This window comes from Cyprinodon tularosa, unplaced genomic scaffold (assembly GCF_016077235.1).
Source record: "Cyprinodon tularosa strain WSP-4 unplaced genomic scaffold, ASM1607723v1 ctg583, whole genome shotgun sequence".
Taxonomy (NCBI): Eukaryota; Metazoa; Chordata; class Actinopteri; order Cyprinodontiformes; family Cyprinodontidae; genus Cyprinodon; species Cyprinodon tularosa.
Genome location: NW_024039322.1, coordinates 141,066 through 157,688, shown reverse-complemented (window position 1 = coordinate 157,688; position 16,623 = coordinate 141,066). Strand labels below are relative to the sequence as shown.

Below are 16,623 nucleotides of genomic sequence, written 5' to 3'. Positions count from 1 at the left end.
TATTTTCCCTTGTCATTTCCTTCCTACTCCCTCTCCTCCCCCTGTCTTTCTCTGCAGTTGTCGTATTAATCGGCCCTCGCAGTCTGTTGTTTTATTTGCTCAATACGCTCTCTGTGAAATCAAGTGGAAACGCCATTGCACATTGTTTGACAAGCACTTGCTTTTATCTGCCTCTGCTGCAGTATGGATTGGACAGGCCTTATCTCCGTCTTCTCTGATTATTTTATCCAAAGAACGTGACGGTGACAGAGCCGTTGTAGGCAAGTTTTTAATTTGCGGACGAAGTTCAGTTGCTGAAGATTGTCCACCAATGAGGCAAATCATTTCAGAAAATACATGCATCCCTACAATATTAAAAACTGTTCTTGCATTCCGTAATGCCTTTCCCACACAGCAGGTGTCAACTGTTTCCTCTCCTTATCTCTTCTCGGTTACAATATTCAACCATGATGTTGTAATTGCATGCTTTCCTGATACCCTGCTTCCTTAATCTGAGCTGTGCAGAACAATATTGTTGGATCAGACCACTGCCAAATAAAAAGAGGAGCTCTTACTGTAACACACACACTATGTAAAGTGACAGCACTATACAAAAGGGGGTTCATTTCACAGGTTTAGCCGCAACTTGGCATTTTTCAGTATGTGAACATCCGTAACATGTTGGCAAACTGTGCGACGGAAACACTGGCAGATTGGGTTACATACACCACAACACACCTCTACTGGGGTAAAACAGACAATAGTTTCTGTATGAGTCAAAATGTTGCTGTTTTATCTAAAAGCACAGTTTTCAGCGCATATACAATGCAATTATAGAAAAATATTCAATGTTAGTATGTTAGTGGCAAACGGCCACTTAACTGTCTCATTCGAATCAGTGTAAAACTTTCCCAACATGTTTGGTGCTCAGTATTGCTTACAAATTTGAATTAATGGATGAAAAGAGTGAAAATAATGAACATATTTATCTGTTTTAAAGTTTTATTTACTTCTTAAAATTTAGGAAATGCAAAACATTGCACAAATATCAGTCTACTCTCAAGATGATTAGCAGAGACATCCTACTACATTGTTTTTAGCAGCACAGATCATCTCAGGAAACAGTTTACAAGGTTAAAAAGTTCAGAGTCTTCATTGTCATTATGTCAGCATTACACACAGACATTGATTAAAAACACAAATAGAAAAACAAAGAACAAGCATCCTCAGAGGAGACTTCAATAATATAAGAATAGATATAGAAAATCCCTTTATTGTTCCAGTATGAGGTAATTGTGGTGTTACAGCAGCAAAAGCATTACAGCAAAAGCAAAAGTGGTCAAACGAATGTGGACCTTTAAAAGTGTCTAAAAATAACAGAATATTGTAGTCAATACGTCTGCTTAAATGATCCACGGACGTCGGTGCATGTCTAAAGTGAGCTGAAAGCAGAAGTCCACAGCTGCATATGCACACTCGGTGTCACTCATTAAGCTACTAGTTTGGGAAATTCTGCTTGGTTGTAAAGAGTTCACATCCAATTGTTTAATATGTAACAGAGAGCTGTAGAACTGTGGGAATCTAGTAGGTTTGACTATGAAATCTTAAATGTCTGCAACGTTTGCGATGTATTACTACGTTGGAGTCATCATTGGGAGATTTAAAAAAAGTTAAACAGTATATACACTACCTTTCAAAAGTTTGGGGTCACATTCAAATTACCTTATTTTTAAAGGAAAAGCACTGTACTTTTCAATGAAGATAACTTTAAACTAGTCTTAACTTTAAAGAAATACACTCTATACATTGCTAATGTGGTAAATGACTATTCTAGCTGCAAATGTCTGGCTTTTGGTGCAATACAGTATCTATATAGGTGTACTGTATAGTGGCCCATTTCCAGCAACTATACCTCCAGTGTTCTAATGGTACAATGTGTTTGCTCATTGGCTCACTCCATTTTTCAATGCCATACCCAGTGGACAGCGCTTGATTGGAGCCAATTTCATCCTACAAAAGGACAATGTACCTAAACACACCTCCAAATTGTGCAAGAACTATTTAGAGCAGAAGTAGGCAGCTGGTTTTCTATCGGTAATGGAGTGGCCAACGCAGTCACCAGATCTGAACCCCATTGAGCTGTTGTGGGAGCAGCTTGACCGTATGGTACGCAAGAAGTACCCATCCTACCAATCCAACTTGAGGGAGCTGTTTCTGGAAGCGTGGGGTGCAATTTCTCCAGATTACCTCAACAAATTAACAGCTAGGATGCCAAAGGTCTGCAATGCTGTATTTGCTGCAAACGGAGGATTCTTTGACGAAAGCAAACTTTGATGTAAAAAAAAAAAACATCTTATTTCAAATACAAATCATTATTTCTAACCTTGTCAATGTCTTGACTCTATTTTCTATTCATTTCACAACATATGGTGGTGAATAAGTGACTTTTCAGGAAAACACAAACTTTTGAACGGTAGTGTATTAAAGCTTCCTTACTGATGTTGAAACCACAATGTAACTTATTTAGAATTATCTGGGTCTCAGACAGAAAGCATATCTCTAATTATAAATTTGACTAAATGTCTTGATTCTAACACAACAGCAACCACAAATGTTTTGTATAATAAAGTTCATGAAATGTGTTCCAACAGCTCAGTGCCATGCAGACTGCCTGTCCTGTTTGGGGACTCCTGACCGATGTGAGAGCTGCAGAGATCCCAAAGCATTTCTCCATCTGGGGCGTTGCCTGCCAGTTTGTCCAGAGGGCTACTATGCTGAAGGACAAGTGTGTGGAGGTAAGATGTCCATGGATTTCGCATTTTAAAATTATGATATGCATTAAAACAAAGGATATTGGTGCCTCCCCTAAAACCACAGACAAATAAAAAACAGCACTAGCCTGAGGCTGCTGCTGTCCAGTTCTATTTCCAGATTGGAAGAGAATTGCAGTCTGTTGAGGTGTGCTTTGGCGGTGCAGTATTTAGTGCCCACGACCTATGTATGGAGGCGTTAGTTCTAGGGGTGTAAATAATAATCGTTTTGTATCGATGCATCGATCCAAAAGCCGACGATCCGATGCATCGACACGTCCGCAAGATAATCGATTCATGTTTTTTTTCCCTCCGGTCTATTTTAATGCATTTGCTCCTGGGCGTAATTCTCCCTCCCGTGCTGCAGTGCAGCTAAACCTATTTTGCCCTCCTACAGCGCTTCCTGGTTATACTCTTACAGCAGTTTGTTGCAGCAAGCTTCACACAGACATTTTTAAATTATGCTCAGTATTGAAGCGTGGTCTGGGCTACACGCTGTGGGTCTAGATACGGCCGAGGCGGTGAGGAAGTGGGGACGAGTTTAGTCCGACGACGAAGGGGCATGAGGGCAAAAAGAGCGGAGATTCAGCTGGAAAAAGGGTCCCAGCGTTCTCGCGCACCTCGCTCTTCTAGCGGGTCAAACTTCACGAGTTGTTTTCCGCAATTTTGGTCATAAAAACAAAACAAGCCGGCCTCCTGTCTGCTGCACTGTTTGCGGTCAGCTACAATCTGGGAGAGGAGCAGCGGAGCGTCGCTCAAGGGGGCGGTGACTTCGACACTCTGGAGCCTTCTTCTTCTTCTTCTTTTTTTTAATGGCAGTTGGCAAACAACTTATAGGTGCATCACCGCCACCTTCCAGAATGGAGTATGGACCAGACAAACTATTATATTCTCCCTAAAATACCCGTTCTTCTTAGAAAATAAAAAATACTACCAAAAACTACATCCTCAGATTACCTTTGAAACAATTCCCTTATATCTAGTTTATTTTTATTCCTGTCTAACTCTCTAAGCAACATCTCTCTTTCCTGAGTATATTTATTACATTCTAAAAAAATATGTTGGACAGTTTCTCTGGAGCCGAGGTATTGCATTGAACTCATTACACTGATATTGTGCAGTATTTTTGCAGTATTTTTTGATGCAACTTTTCTACTTCTGTTATTTGCTGTTGTTTCTAAAGAAAATGCATAATGATATTACAGCTTTCATTGATTTATTTCAAACTTGAAACTTTGTTTAGCCTGTAAGGTGTTAAAAAAAAAAAAAAACGATTAATCGATTAATCGATTAATCGAATCGAATCGTGGTGTATTCTTGAGTATCGAAAATAATCGAATCGTTGGGTCAGGAAATCGATACTGAATCGAATCGCCATGATGGATGTGATTTACACCCCTAGTTAGTTCGCGACACGGCCCACCCGGGTTTGAATCCGACCTGTGCTCCTTTGCTGCATGTCTCTCCCCCTTTCCTGTCAGGCTACTCTTTAGAAAAAAAAAAGTGAGCCACTAGTGCTTTAAAAACCAAAAAGAAAGAACTGCAGTATGTTCACCATGTCCTGGGTCTCTCTTCACTGGTTTTTACCCAGGAAACCTGTGAAGGGATGCAAATCCTGAATACATGGTTAAAGTTTTAGAAAAATGTTTTATGGTGTTGTGTTTTGTGACCTCAGCATTTTTTATTTTTTATTTTCATGTTTCAATGGAAGAGAAAATCCTCACTTATGGTGACCTATGCTTGTCGTCTTATAACTTGGGGTTGATCAGAGTTTGTTTGGTTCTGTTTTATCACCTGCCTTTTGGGAACCAGCCCAATCTTCTCTGAAATTTTAGTGTTCTAGTACCTTAATTTTAACTTTTACCTGGAAATACCAAAATCATCACTGAACTGTTCCTGGACTGATGAAAACACTTACTCCTGGTCAGCCTTTTTCATGTTCTCTATTCATTGCATCTGCCAAACTAAGAGGAAACTAATGTCTTTTGATGGGATGCAACACTGAAGACGGACCGGATCAGGTTACCTCTTAGGATGTCCCAAACAGAAAGTCTTCTGCTTACCATCATTAGACTCCCTGCCTAAAGCCGGTCTATCCCTGTTACAGTACCACTTTTGTAGACAGAGGTGACATGTTGCTGCTGTTGTCTGAGTCTTCTCCTCATCTTGAGTGCAGTAGCACTTATATCCGCCCACTGCTACCTTTAAGCAGGCTCCACACTGCTGGCAACACAATTTTGTAACGCATTTTTTAAGAAGCCCTGGAGCAACCTTGACTTTTTTTAGACACCCTGCAAGTTCCTGATGATACAAAAAGCTGTTCTCTCTGCTGCAGCAGTTTGCTGCATTAAGTGAAGATGAAGAAGAGTTTTTCTTTGGAGACAGCCTGTCATAATCCACTTGTTCTTTGAAATACATTCACAATGTATTTTCCTCTCTGATCTCTTGCACTAAAGTCCTATTTTTCTTTCCCTTCCTTGTACATTTATCTGGTGCTCTCATCCTTTGTTTCCTTCTGTGTTCAGGTGTCTCATTTACATTAAAATATTCCCATTCAGTATCCACCGGCCAGTTACTTTTGGACACTTTCTACCTGCTCAACCTCCCAAGATGTCTTAAACAGTGCTTACACAGAAAGATCTGTGCCGATGAAACATTTACATGAATAAAACTTTTGCAGTGTATTTTATAAAACTAAGTATCTTAAAGAAATAACTCAAAAAATAAGAAATTTGAAAAGTACTTGGAATGCAACCAAAATTTCAGACCAGGACTGTTATCTTGAAGCTGCAGGCATCTAGTTATAGTGGAATCACTTGAGAAATGTACTAATCACATACTGCCACCCCTTGCATAATAAAGATATAGGTAAATATTTAAATGCAACAATTGCTGCTAAAATACATTTTCTATCTACAGAAGTGGCTGCTGCAAAAACCCTCAACATTCCCCCATCATATATTAAATGAAGGATAAACATCATCTACTAACAGCCTACATTTACTCATCTCAACTCTGGGAAATGAGTGAATTACCCAAAGATAGATACACCAACTCAAAAATTTGTAACAGCTTTCTGAGCTGAAAAGATAAAAATGACACCTGTAGGTATATGAATAAAAATACGATAATAAAAAAATAATAATTTCAATGACAGAATGAGGCATGTGTCAGGTTGGGTGGAGGTTTTTAGAGGAGCCAAATGCCGAGACGGAAGCTGAGGTAGTTTCCTGTACATTTAATAAGGAGTAGTGGCAAAAGAAATAATATAATAATAAAACCAAAAATAACTGATTCAATAACACAGGAACCAGAACGAAGGGGAATGCATGAGTTAAGGAGGGAATAAAGGAAAGAAAAGAATCCAGCAAAACGTAACTGAGGAATATAAAAGGCAAACAGAAAAAAGAATGTAGTAATCAACTGATTGGGAGCAGGTGTGGACAGGAGGATCTAGAAGGGAGCTAGGGGGAAGAAGATTGGCACAAGGGGCAACAAAGAGAAAACAAGAAATACGTAAGAAATCTAATAACCTGAAAAACTAGAATGACACAAAAACCAATTACCTAGAAAACACAGAATGACATAAATCAAAGTATAACTGAAAACTTAAAAAGAAAACTGAAAAAGAACCGAAAAAATGCAGAATCACGACAGCATTTGAATAATGAAGCCTTCATTTGTGTTGTGATATTTTACGAGTAGATTATGAATATATGATTAATTAGAACTGGAAGTTGTTGGTAATTAATAGATCATTCAAAATCGAGGGTCAAACTGATTGAATGTTATTACTACAAAATAAACATTGGGTAGATTAAATGAAGTTTGAAAAGAGGAAAAAGGACGTCTAAGAGTCCATTTAAATGATTTCCGAGGAGTGTCCAAGGTGGGCCAAATGTCAATATATTCAATAATGTCTGTTCAAAATAGCAGCAGATATATATGAATAACAATAAAGGCTGTTAAAACAATAATCATGTTTTCCCATCAGTGTTTGTGTAACTACATATGTAACTAAAATGACTTTTAAACCAAGATTCAGTTTGCGTTTCGCTGTGCTTCTGTTTATATTTGTTATTTGCCAACAGGTAATATAATCTCTGATTACTGTCCTCTGGATGAACAAGATGTTTGCCAAGCAGTTTTTTTTTTTTTTATTCAGATGAGATGTAAAATGCAACATTATGTATTCAAATACACATATTCCCAACTACAGCTGTTGGTAAACATAACAAGACTTCATGTTATTTTCTCTGAAAATATCAAAGGAATCATAAGGCTCTTAAAGTATGTATAACATACAGCTGTGGGAGGTAGTATAGTAATATTTATGAACTTCGAAAGTGCCAGGTTGTGATATAAAAAATGTCTCTCTCAACAGAAAGTTGAATTGATTTCAGATGCTGCTCTATGAAATGGATGGTTTGGACTAAACCGTGAGCCCAGAGACGATATAGTCTGAAGCCAATAGAGATCTGAGACCATCATTCTGTTTCTCACCCGTGTTAGCGCTCACCTCTGAAATTCTAACAAATTGCAGAGTGCAGCATAATGACAGTTTGACACCAACATATATTTTGAATGCTGTTATGCATTTGTTCATCCAGCGTTCATCCATTCATGTATATGAACAGATGCACTGAATGCATGATGGGAAACTCCTCATCCTCCTCAGCCACACTCTTCTGATTTGTAGCCAGTGAAAAAGGGTGTTAATTACCGGACCAAATACTGTAGCTGTCTTTTTTTTTCTCAAGTGGGATTTGATCCCATTTTAGAAGATTCCTTTGATCACTTTAAACCCTTTTTAATCTGACACCTAAATGACCTCAAGCCATTCCATCCAATGTAGAGATACAACTATTCCTTCAGAACCTGCTCATTTCAGGTTAATCTACCAGGATTTTTATTCTGGCTGTGTTACATATCTCATGGCCAAATGTTAGTGTTGGGAATACAACACTCAGATTTGGTCTCCTTTTTCACAAAGACAAACAGGATTAAGGTTCTACCCAGCATCCTACCCAGCTCCTAGTGCAGTTGATGGTTATCTCCCATCTTGACTATTGTAACACACTCCTGACTGGTCTCCCAGCTGTACAGTAAAACCGTTACAAATGATCCAGAACATGGTGGCACGTCTGGTCTTTAACCAGCCTGAAAAGTCTCACATCATCTCTGTTTTGGGCTAATGGGGGGACCAGACCAGGAATTCAAACCAAGCCATCAGCTCCAGGGCTGGTCCAAACCCAACCTGGTGACTGTATGAAGCTCGGGGCCGTCTTTGTCCGGGCCGTCACCACGGTTCCCGGACCAGACCCGGAACTGACTGCTCGGTTCTGCTGCACTGTAGTCAACCAAAATCCCAGATGATTTTGAAATTCCCCCGGACAATTTCATGTTTCAGTGAGTGAGTGTTTGTTGCTATTATGAGTCTTTGCTCAGCAGCTTCGCTTGTTGTAAACCAACCAATCAGCGCACAGCACATCTAAATATACATGACCATACTATAAAAGGAAGAAAACCTGTCTTTTAATTCTGGGGCTTTTAACCAGGCTTGCATTAGGGCTCATAGAAAAGCAAATATGCCATTTTCAGCCCAACCAATGTTACACCCCCTATTCAAAGACCCTATATAATTATTATATTACCTCTTTAAGGAAGAAATGTAGGAATCTTCAAGGAACATTTACCAAATCCTAAACATAAGCAATTTTCTACCTGGTATAGGCAGGGAGATTCAAACACCATCAGCAGAGTTTTTAAAAGTGAAGTATAGCAAAAAAAGGAATGGGGCCGAATGAGGAGCCTTGTGGTAACCCCAATTTAATAAAGGGTTTTAAATTATAGAAAAGAAAGTTGCACTGATTCAGTTTAAAACAGTGTGGGTGCTAGTCAAACTGTTCTCGTTAAAGACAAAGAGACCCTTGTTAGATGTGTTGTATATAAAAGTTATAGCAGTTGTGTGACCTTTTCACTTCCTTTCTGTTTTTATTGCCGGTGAGATCAATACTTGTAAATATTGATGCTTCTGAGCAGATATGGGTGAACATAAAGTGATGAGGCAGAGCTTCATATTTCTAATCAGATATATTTAACTTTCCTTTAGATTTGTCATCTTGCTTCCTGAGGGCGTTTATTTTCAGCTTTTTTCCCTAATCTGTATGTATCCTTCCTCCTCCTAGCTTTCCACTGTCTCCACTTAATCTCGTCCCCCCACTCCACCCTGCTGTCTGTCTGTGTGGGTGGATGTTAGATTTAAAGCTGCAGTCTGTAACATTGAGAAGAGAGCAGACTTCTACTGAAAATTTGAAGAAAAACAGGTTTCACGCCACTCCCCCACCCTCTCTGCTTCACTCATGCCCCACCTCCAAGCTCCACCCCTCTCACAGCATCTGCGCGGCTACCGTCTGCTCTCTATGTTGCGTTATTAACATCATAAAGGAATATTTAGAGTGTAGTAATAGTTCCCTTATATATTCCAAGTGTAGTAAAGTCACATTTGCATTGTTCTATAAAATATCTTGTTTGACGGGGTCTTACAACTTTGCGTGCTTAAGTTTGATACTGATGACGTTGTCCTGAATATCAAAGCTCAGTGAGAGTTTCTGACTAAAGAAAAATGGTTCACCATGTGCCTCGTAGGTCGCAATAGACAAGCGCCATGATGAATATATAATGAACGTTCACTACATCCTGTCCTTCAGTAAGTTTTGCCTAAGCTGTTCTAACTGAGCCTCAATTTCAAATGATCAAAACAAACCTGGGTCTAAGTTGATATTGGAAGGGATCCCACACATGTTCCCTCACAAGGAAACTTGATTACCCCATGAGAATATAAGCCCATTACTCTTATTGCTGCATTTTATATGTATGATGGTCATCAGTGGGTGACCCATAACCAAGATGCTCCTAAAAACATGATATTTGCTTGTTCTAATAAAGCTCCAAATGCATCCTTCCCTGCTCTGCATTTAATAGCAGCCTGTGTATTCGGCTCAAACCTGTGCCAATGGCAGATGTTAAAAGATGTTCCAGGGTGTAGTAAAGAGTCTTATCTCTGTATCCATTTGGCAAGCGCAGAATCCATAGAGGTATGGAAAAATTGGCTCAACTTCAGTCGTGAATTTTTTCTGATGTGCCAAACCAGTGGGTGACCTCAACATCTTATCGGTGGGCCGTAACAGCAGATCACCTCATCAAATCCAATGTTGTGATCTTTTTCAAAATGCCATCTGTAGCCTTCTGATTGTTTCCTTCCTGTTTGGGGCGTCTGCCACACATTATTTCTCGCATGATTCCTCCACCTTCGCTTTGTGGTACCTGTTTCAAACATTTCAGTTTTTTTTTTTTTTTTATTGACATCCCCATCACTGGTTGGCCTGTGAATCAGTTTATATCAGAATCTGGCTTTTGCTTTTGGTTTTTAATCTTTTTTCGTCAGTAGGTGTATTAATGTTAATGCAACACTGCAGAGTTCACAGTTTTGTTGGATTAAGCAGGAGGTGCACCTGTGGAGTTACCTTTGAAGACACAACCTGCAGACCTGCACTAAAGTTACTGAAGGGAAATGTGCAATATAATACTTTAATCCCTGAGCAAAGAAATCTGCTGCCCTTTTAGTTGCAGGCTTGTTTTAGTTCCGTACAGCAACTACTAAATTCTCATTTTAGTTTGCTTCCTTTCTCTGGATATTAGAGGAAACTTGGATTTAAACTTTAGTTTTTCTCTCCATGCTCCCTTTAACAATCTGACAACCCTCCAGCAAACTTTAAATAAACATCCCTCATGGGATTTACTTGTCCAAAATTCATACCATTTTTTCTGTTTCAGTCCTCAGAACTCAGTTCTCCTCTGAAAATGTATATCTCAGGGAACTTATTAGACCACATCTCTTCCTTTTCTTCTCAGCCTGCCCAGAATCTTGTGCCACCTGTTCTAGCAGATGGGACTGCCAGTCCTGTGGCTCCCGACTGCCTTTTCTGGGCCCTGACAGAGACCAGTGCCTGGGTTCATGTCCCCCTGGTTCCTACCAACACGACCACGGACGCTGTCGCAGTAAGTTCCTTCAGATCTGTCACAGAAATTCCCAATAAAAGCAAAGAAAAATGTAGTTTTAATATGACGTAATCACATTTGCTGTGGACTGACTCGGTTCACACAATAAATTATTGAATTTTTTTCAGGTGAGCTGCTAAATCAGATCAGCATCTCAGAATACGGTCACTGGTTATTATCCCTGCAAACCTCCCCAATAAGACAACACATTAACCTTTCAGTAGCATCTAGTAGCTCTAATGCTTTAGCACTGATACAGAGAGCAGTGAAGAAAATGTTTCATTCAGAGTTTTCTCAAACATTCTTCTGATATTTCATTAAAATATTAATTTCTTAAAACTTTCATTACAAACTGTTGGTGTTTTTCCAAAACAGCACACCGGGGAGTTTGTGTTTATGCATTTTTGTTTCCTTGAATGAACTCTGTCAGACTTCTTATCAGTGAAGGGTGTTTTAGAAGAGCTCTGAATATTTCACAAAGCGATGGGGGTCAGACCTCTCCCCTTTGAGCTTAAGTCTTATTGCGTTGGTATTGTGGAGATGTAAGAATTTGTACTTTTAAAGCCTTTGCTTGGTGATTTGCTGCTGCACTTTGGCCCCTATGCTCTGCCTCAGAAAGTTATTTAAAATCGTAATTTCTGCTCGAAAAGAACTGAATAATTTGGAGTAAAGTGTTTTCTGTTTGTTTTTGTTTTTGTCTCACATCACCACCCACACACTCCAACACACACATACAGACAAATACTAGTTCTTTTTTGGGTTATTTAATGTCAACTCTTTCGACTTTTTGATCTAAATACTTTTTTTGATAAACCTGACAATATAACAGTTTAATTTCTCTGCAAGGTCTCCTTGTAAACCTCTTCACTTTTAGATAATTATGACAAATTACACACTAAAGGTGTGAGGTACAGTACTGAGCAGTTAATTACAGCTCAGTAATAAAACAGTAGCAATTAGGTAAAAGGTTAGTTCTGTTCATTTTTAATGCACAATTTATGCATTTAAATTTGACCTAGATATGTCTTAAATCACCTTACATTGATCCGATCCACAAATTAAATCTAACATCAATTGGATCAATTCTGTCTTCTAAAGTTCTTGCATGCTCAAAAACCTCTTTTATAAAAACCTAAATTTAGAACTTTAAAAGCAGTGTTTTTTGTTTTTTTTTTAACTTTCCTAATCGTATATTTGAAAAAAAAAAAGATTATTTTGTTTACTGTCCATATGTTCTGGATATGCAGAGATTAAAGATGAGGTGAAGAGTTAATCAATAAAAGAAAAAGAGCTTTCATTTATTCACAGGGAGGACGGGACAGTTATTATTAACGAATGGCAGAAATACATTTGGTTTTTGTCTTTTTTTAATTCCTTGTTTTAATGTTCTCTAGTGTTATTTTAGTTCATTCCTTTCTGCCTTAAGTCCATAGTTCATTATTGTGATGATTTTTTCTTCAATTTTTCCAATTGTTTCTCTCTAGGAATCTTTATACTCCTTGCATTAATTAGTCTCCCCCTCTCAGCTCTTTGTTTTCTCTCTGCCTCAGCTGCTTTCCTCAACCAGATGTTCTAGCTGAACTTGTTGTTACGCTGCCTGTAATTCTGTGCAAGTGACAGAATCCATTTCCACTTTCAGAGTGCTAAGATAATTGTTACCTTCTTGGCAGAAGGAGCCCAGTTTGGAACAAAATCACATTTTTAAAATTTGCTACCAAAGGAAAAATGCACAGTGAAAATCAAACTATTTCAAGATAAACAAGATAAAGTTGCTTTTATTCTCCTTCCAACCAGTACAGGATCAATGTGCTTAGTTTGAAAACAGAAAATAGCATTAATAAACTGCATTTTTCAGAGAAAGTATAAAGGGAGTTTGGAACAACTAAATTAAATGTACTAAGATTATCTTATCATCTGCAAGCAAGATTTTTGTTACATCTATGACCGTAACTCTGAGTGGCAGTCTTATTGTAGGACCTATTCTACATTTCTAATTCCTTATATGATTAATTTGATATGATATTGAGCTTTATTATGTCTGTATTATTATCTGGCTTGACAGGCTTTAATAAACATCTTAAAATCACTGAAAATTATATCTTTCTCATTGTACTTCTTTTTTTTTTTACCCTTAATGCTATTTATCCTTTTGTTTTTTTTATTTCTGTCTATAATATTTGACATGTTTCCTACATCTGCTTTGAATCCTTGGTCCGTAGAAATATTTGAAATAGATTTCCTAAGCTAAACATCACATATTTACTGAATGTTCAGTAACCGTTGCATATTTTGCTCAGTGGTGCTGTTTTAATTGCCTTTAATTTATCTGCCATTTTAATGGTTTGAGAATTAAACAAACAAGCTAATTACTGTTCACACACCAGTAGCATGTTTTTATAGATTTCCATAGATGTAACATTCTGTGCTTATTGATGCACGGCTTAGTTGATTTTGGAGACCTACTGCTGTCTCTCTAGATGATTGGTAGGGATAAAAGGACACGGAGAGAAGGTGTATTGATGAGCACAGAGTACACATGCTGTACAGCCTCTTATTCTCAATTTTTTGCTTTTCTAGTTTTTGTCTTCGCCTTTATCTGTATGCCTCCATTTGCCTTTCAATTTGCTGCTGGTACACCTGAACTTCCCCAATGTGGGACAATAACGGGTATTTATTTTCTATTCTATTGGGGTTTAAGCAGCTTTGCTGCTGATTTTCTCTGCTTAATGACTGCAGACCTCCCTGTGCACACGCTCAGTAACCAGCTTTACTCTGGTTAGACCACAGCAGCTAATGCTGAACCTTTGGCTAATGCTCCATAACTAGATTGATGGCAGCATTGTACAAAATCTCAGAGGACAATCCGAGCGATACTACCTCTGTCCTGCTTTTGTGCAATCCATTGAAGGATTCACCCATAGAGCATTAATCATATCTAGTCCAGACTAACAGAGAATGTGTTACTCTCAAATATAGCACTACATAATCAAGTGAAAGCAAGTTGTTTTGCAACCCGTCCACTTATGCACCCTGCCTGCATTAATCCAGGTTTAATGTTGTAAAAAAGATAATAATTTGCACCTCCGGGCCAGTTTTTGTGATTTAAACCCTTTGTGGGATTCATAAAACCAACCATCCATTTCTCTTTAATCTCCAATAGGCTTTAATAAGAATAAAATCCATTGTTTTGTTTTGTTTTTCCTCCCACAAAAACAGAAAAAGAGCTGTGGTGGAAACAGTCAGTGTGACTGCTAATCAGCAGATGCCTCAGTGAAACGCATTAGGCCTGATTTCTGCCTGAGTGGATTTCTTGCTGCAGAAAATGGAAGAAAGGATTGGAGATGGAGGTTGAGGAGATGGGAGCTGACGTTGGTAATGAACTCGTGAGGTGTTTTGCCAGATGGTAACTTTCGCTGGCAGGAGATGTGGACCACCCAGAACAGCAGTCTGCTGCTCTTGCTGCTGCTGTGAGGTCTTCACTTTTTAAACACCTCGAGCTTCGAAAAGCTTTCATTTATCTGCATATGTTCCGTTCAGCAGACTTGTGAAGAATTATGGGGGCGTTGTGTCAAATCAACCCCCACCCCCCTTTTTCGTTTAAAGCTGTCTTTCCCCTCTTAGCTTTTGTCTAACAACTTTGAAGGGTTCATTTGGTGCTGTGGACTATTTCTGGAGCAAAACGTTCTTTCCTTGGTTTATAACAGGTTTAAACAAACTTGCAGTCTAAACTTTACCTAAAATGAACCTCCTTTCTTAGTTTGCTACAGTTCTTGCAAGGGAACTCATTCCAGGCTTTAATAAGCAGTATAAAGAAATGTAATGTGGCAGCTTTCTGTTTTGTTGCTTTGAATCAAATTCTAATTTAAGATGAATGAATAATAGAACACACTCAGGCAAACCTAATTTCACTTCTGATTTCCTCCCAACGACAGATTTTCAGATACAGCTCTGATGAATGTTTTTATCTGTCCATATCTGCTTTCCCCACGCTTAATTTAATTGCTGAATATCTCATCTCATCTGGTTTTATCACTGGAGGTTTGGGAGATGTGAACCGCTCCGGCAGCGTGATAATTGTGTCCCCGTTCGGCTCCACAGGGACGCAGAACGGTTATTATCCACTGCACCGTGTGACCGTGTATCCATCCAAACCTGCCCCTTTTCATGCAGAGTGGGGATTTTTTTTTTTTTTTTGGAAACTTCCAGGATTATATTTGCTGATAACTTTACGCTTAGGGCTGCCTGGAAGAATAAATTGCTTTCCTGAGAGGAGCAAGGTAAAGGACATGTAATCCTCTTGTTGGCTGTAACCGTTTTTGAAGGAATAGTTTCCATAATATCTTTGGGTGAGTGGGACATTAAAAGGATTTTTATGGTATTTTAAAAAACTAAAGAGCGTATCATGGATCCTACTGTAAATTTTATAAATATCAAACATGAAGTAAATCATTTGAGGAAAAGAAACCAACAGAAGTAAAGAAATTGTTAAAAAAAAGGACTAGAGGAAAAAGAAAGATGGTAATTGAAGGAGGAAGTTATAGAGGTGCAAAAGTTCAAAAACAGAGAGATGTCCTCAGATAATGGGGAAAACGCAGGAGCTGAATCCATTTCACCTGTTAATCTATAGGTCACTGCAGAGGTGTTTTTTTTTTTTTTCTATTGCCTGCAACTCCTTTAGAAAGAAGTTTCCCTCATATTAAAAATCCATGCCCAGTATCAAACTCTAAATTATTTGGTTGATATTCATTTTTCTCAACTAAATTTAAAACCTTTGATTTATTCTTCATCCCCCAGGCAACCAGTTATTAGCATGCATGACATTGCCACATGAAAATTAACTAGCAAGGACTCAGAAGTTGACATCAATAGGTTATAAATTAGATATATTGGATTTTAATCCTCATCAAGGTTTTCCTTCTAATGTCTGGAAAACTTTGCCGTGTCAATTGATCCACAGCTGCACTGATTATTGAACCTCGTACTCAGGAGGGGCGTTGCTTCTGTCCTGGCCCCAGAAAAGTAGAATTGCTGATAAGGTCCTTGTAGTTTGTGTTTTTCATCACTTTTGTGTTTTGTGGATCCAGTGAAGGCTTACAAAGAGTTCCTCTAAAAAGCTGTGCTGCTTGTAAAGGCTGTGTGGTTCTTGTAAAGCCAATATTGTAATGATTCAGAACAGAGGGACCAAGTATTCAGGCCAGACAGACAGCGGGATGATTCAAAGCATTTATTTAAATAAACAGAAACGTGATAACAGCTGCTGCAGCGGCTAGGTGTCAGAAACAGGAACGTCTATTGGAGGGAAACACAGGTTAGTGAGTGCAACAATCTAATGGAGAACGATTATGAACGCACGAGTCACTAACCTGGTTTGACGGTTCAGTCCGGTGCCCAAAGACAGCGCATGATGCCAGCCGGTAGACGGAAAAGAAGCAGCGGACACTGCCAGAGAGGCCCAGACAGAAATCAGTTCCACGCAGACAAAGACACACAGGATAATCCACAAAAAGGTCAGACAGGAGACTGAAGACAGGCAGGCAAACTAATAAGACCGGGGCAGGCAGGCTTAAAGGTCCAAAGGTAGCAACAGATCAGGATCATACAATCACAACACTAAAGTACGCTACAAAAACTCTCTACACCAAAGGCTCAAGAATAATCTGGAGCTGACGGCTGGGACACAGGGGCCTTAAATAGTAAACCGGAACAGGTGGATCTGATGATTAACAGGGAAGAGCTACACAGGTGAAGGAAATGAGCAATCAAGCCAGCCATC

General features: G+C 38.8%; 1 protein-coding gene across 1 annotated transcript in view; it reads left to right on the top strand.

Moving 5' to 3' along the window:
• LOC119797455 (extracellular matrix protein FRAS1-like) overlaps positions 1–16,623 on the top strand; it is a gene marked incomplete at its 3' end in the record, with an annotated part of 322,128 nt that overhangs the window by 165,881 nt on the left and 139,624 nt on the right. Inside the window, exons 12-13 of the mRNA XM_038306524.1 lie at positions 2,631–2,774; positions 10,704–10,850. Coding sequence (XP_038162452.1) covers positions 2,631–2,774; positions 10,704–10,850 — 291 coding nt within the window. The remainder of the gene's footprint in view (positions 1–2,630; positions 2,775–10,703; positions 10,851–16,623) is intronic.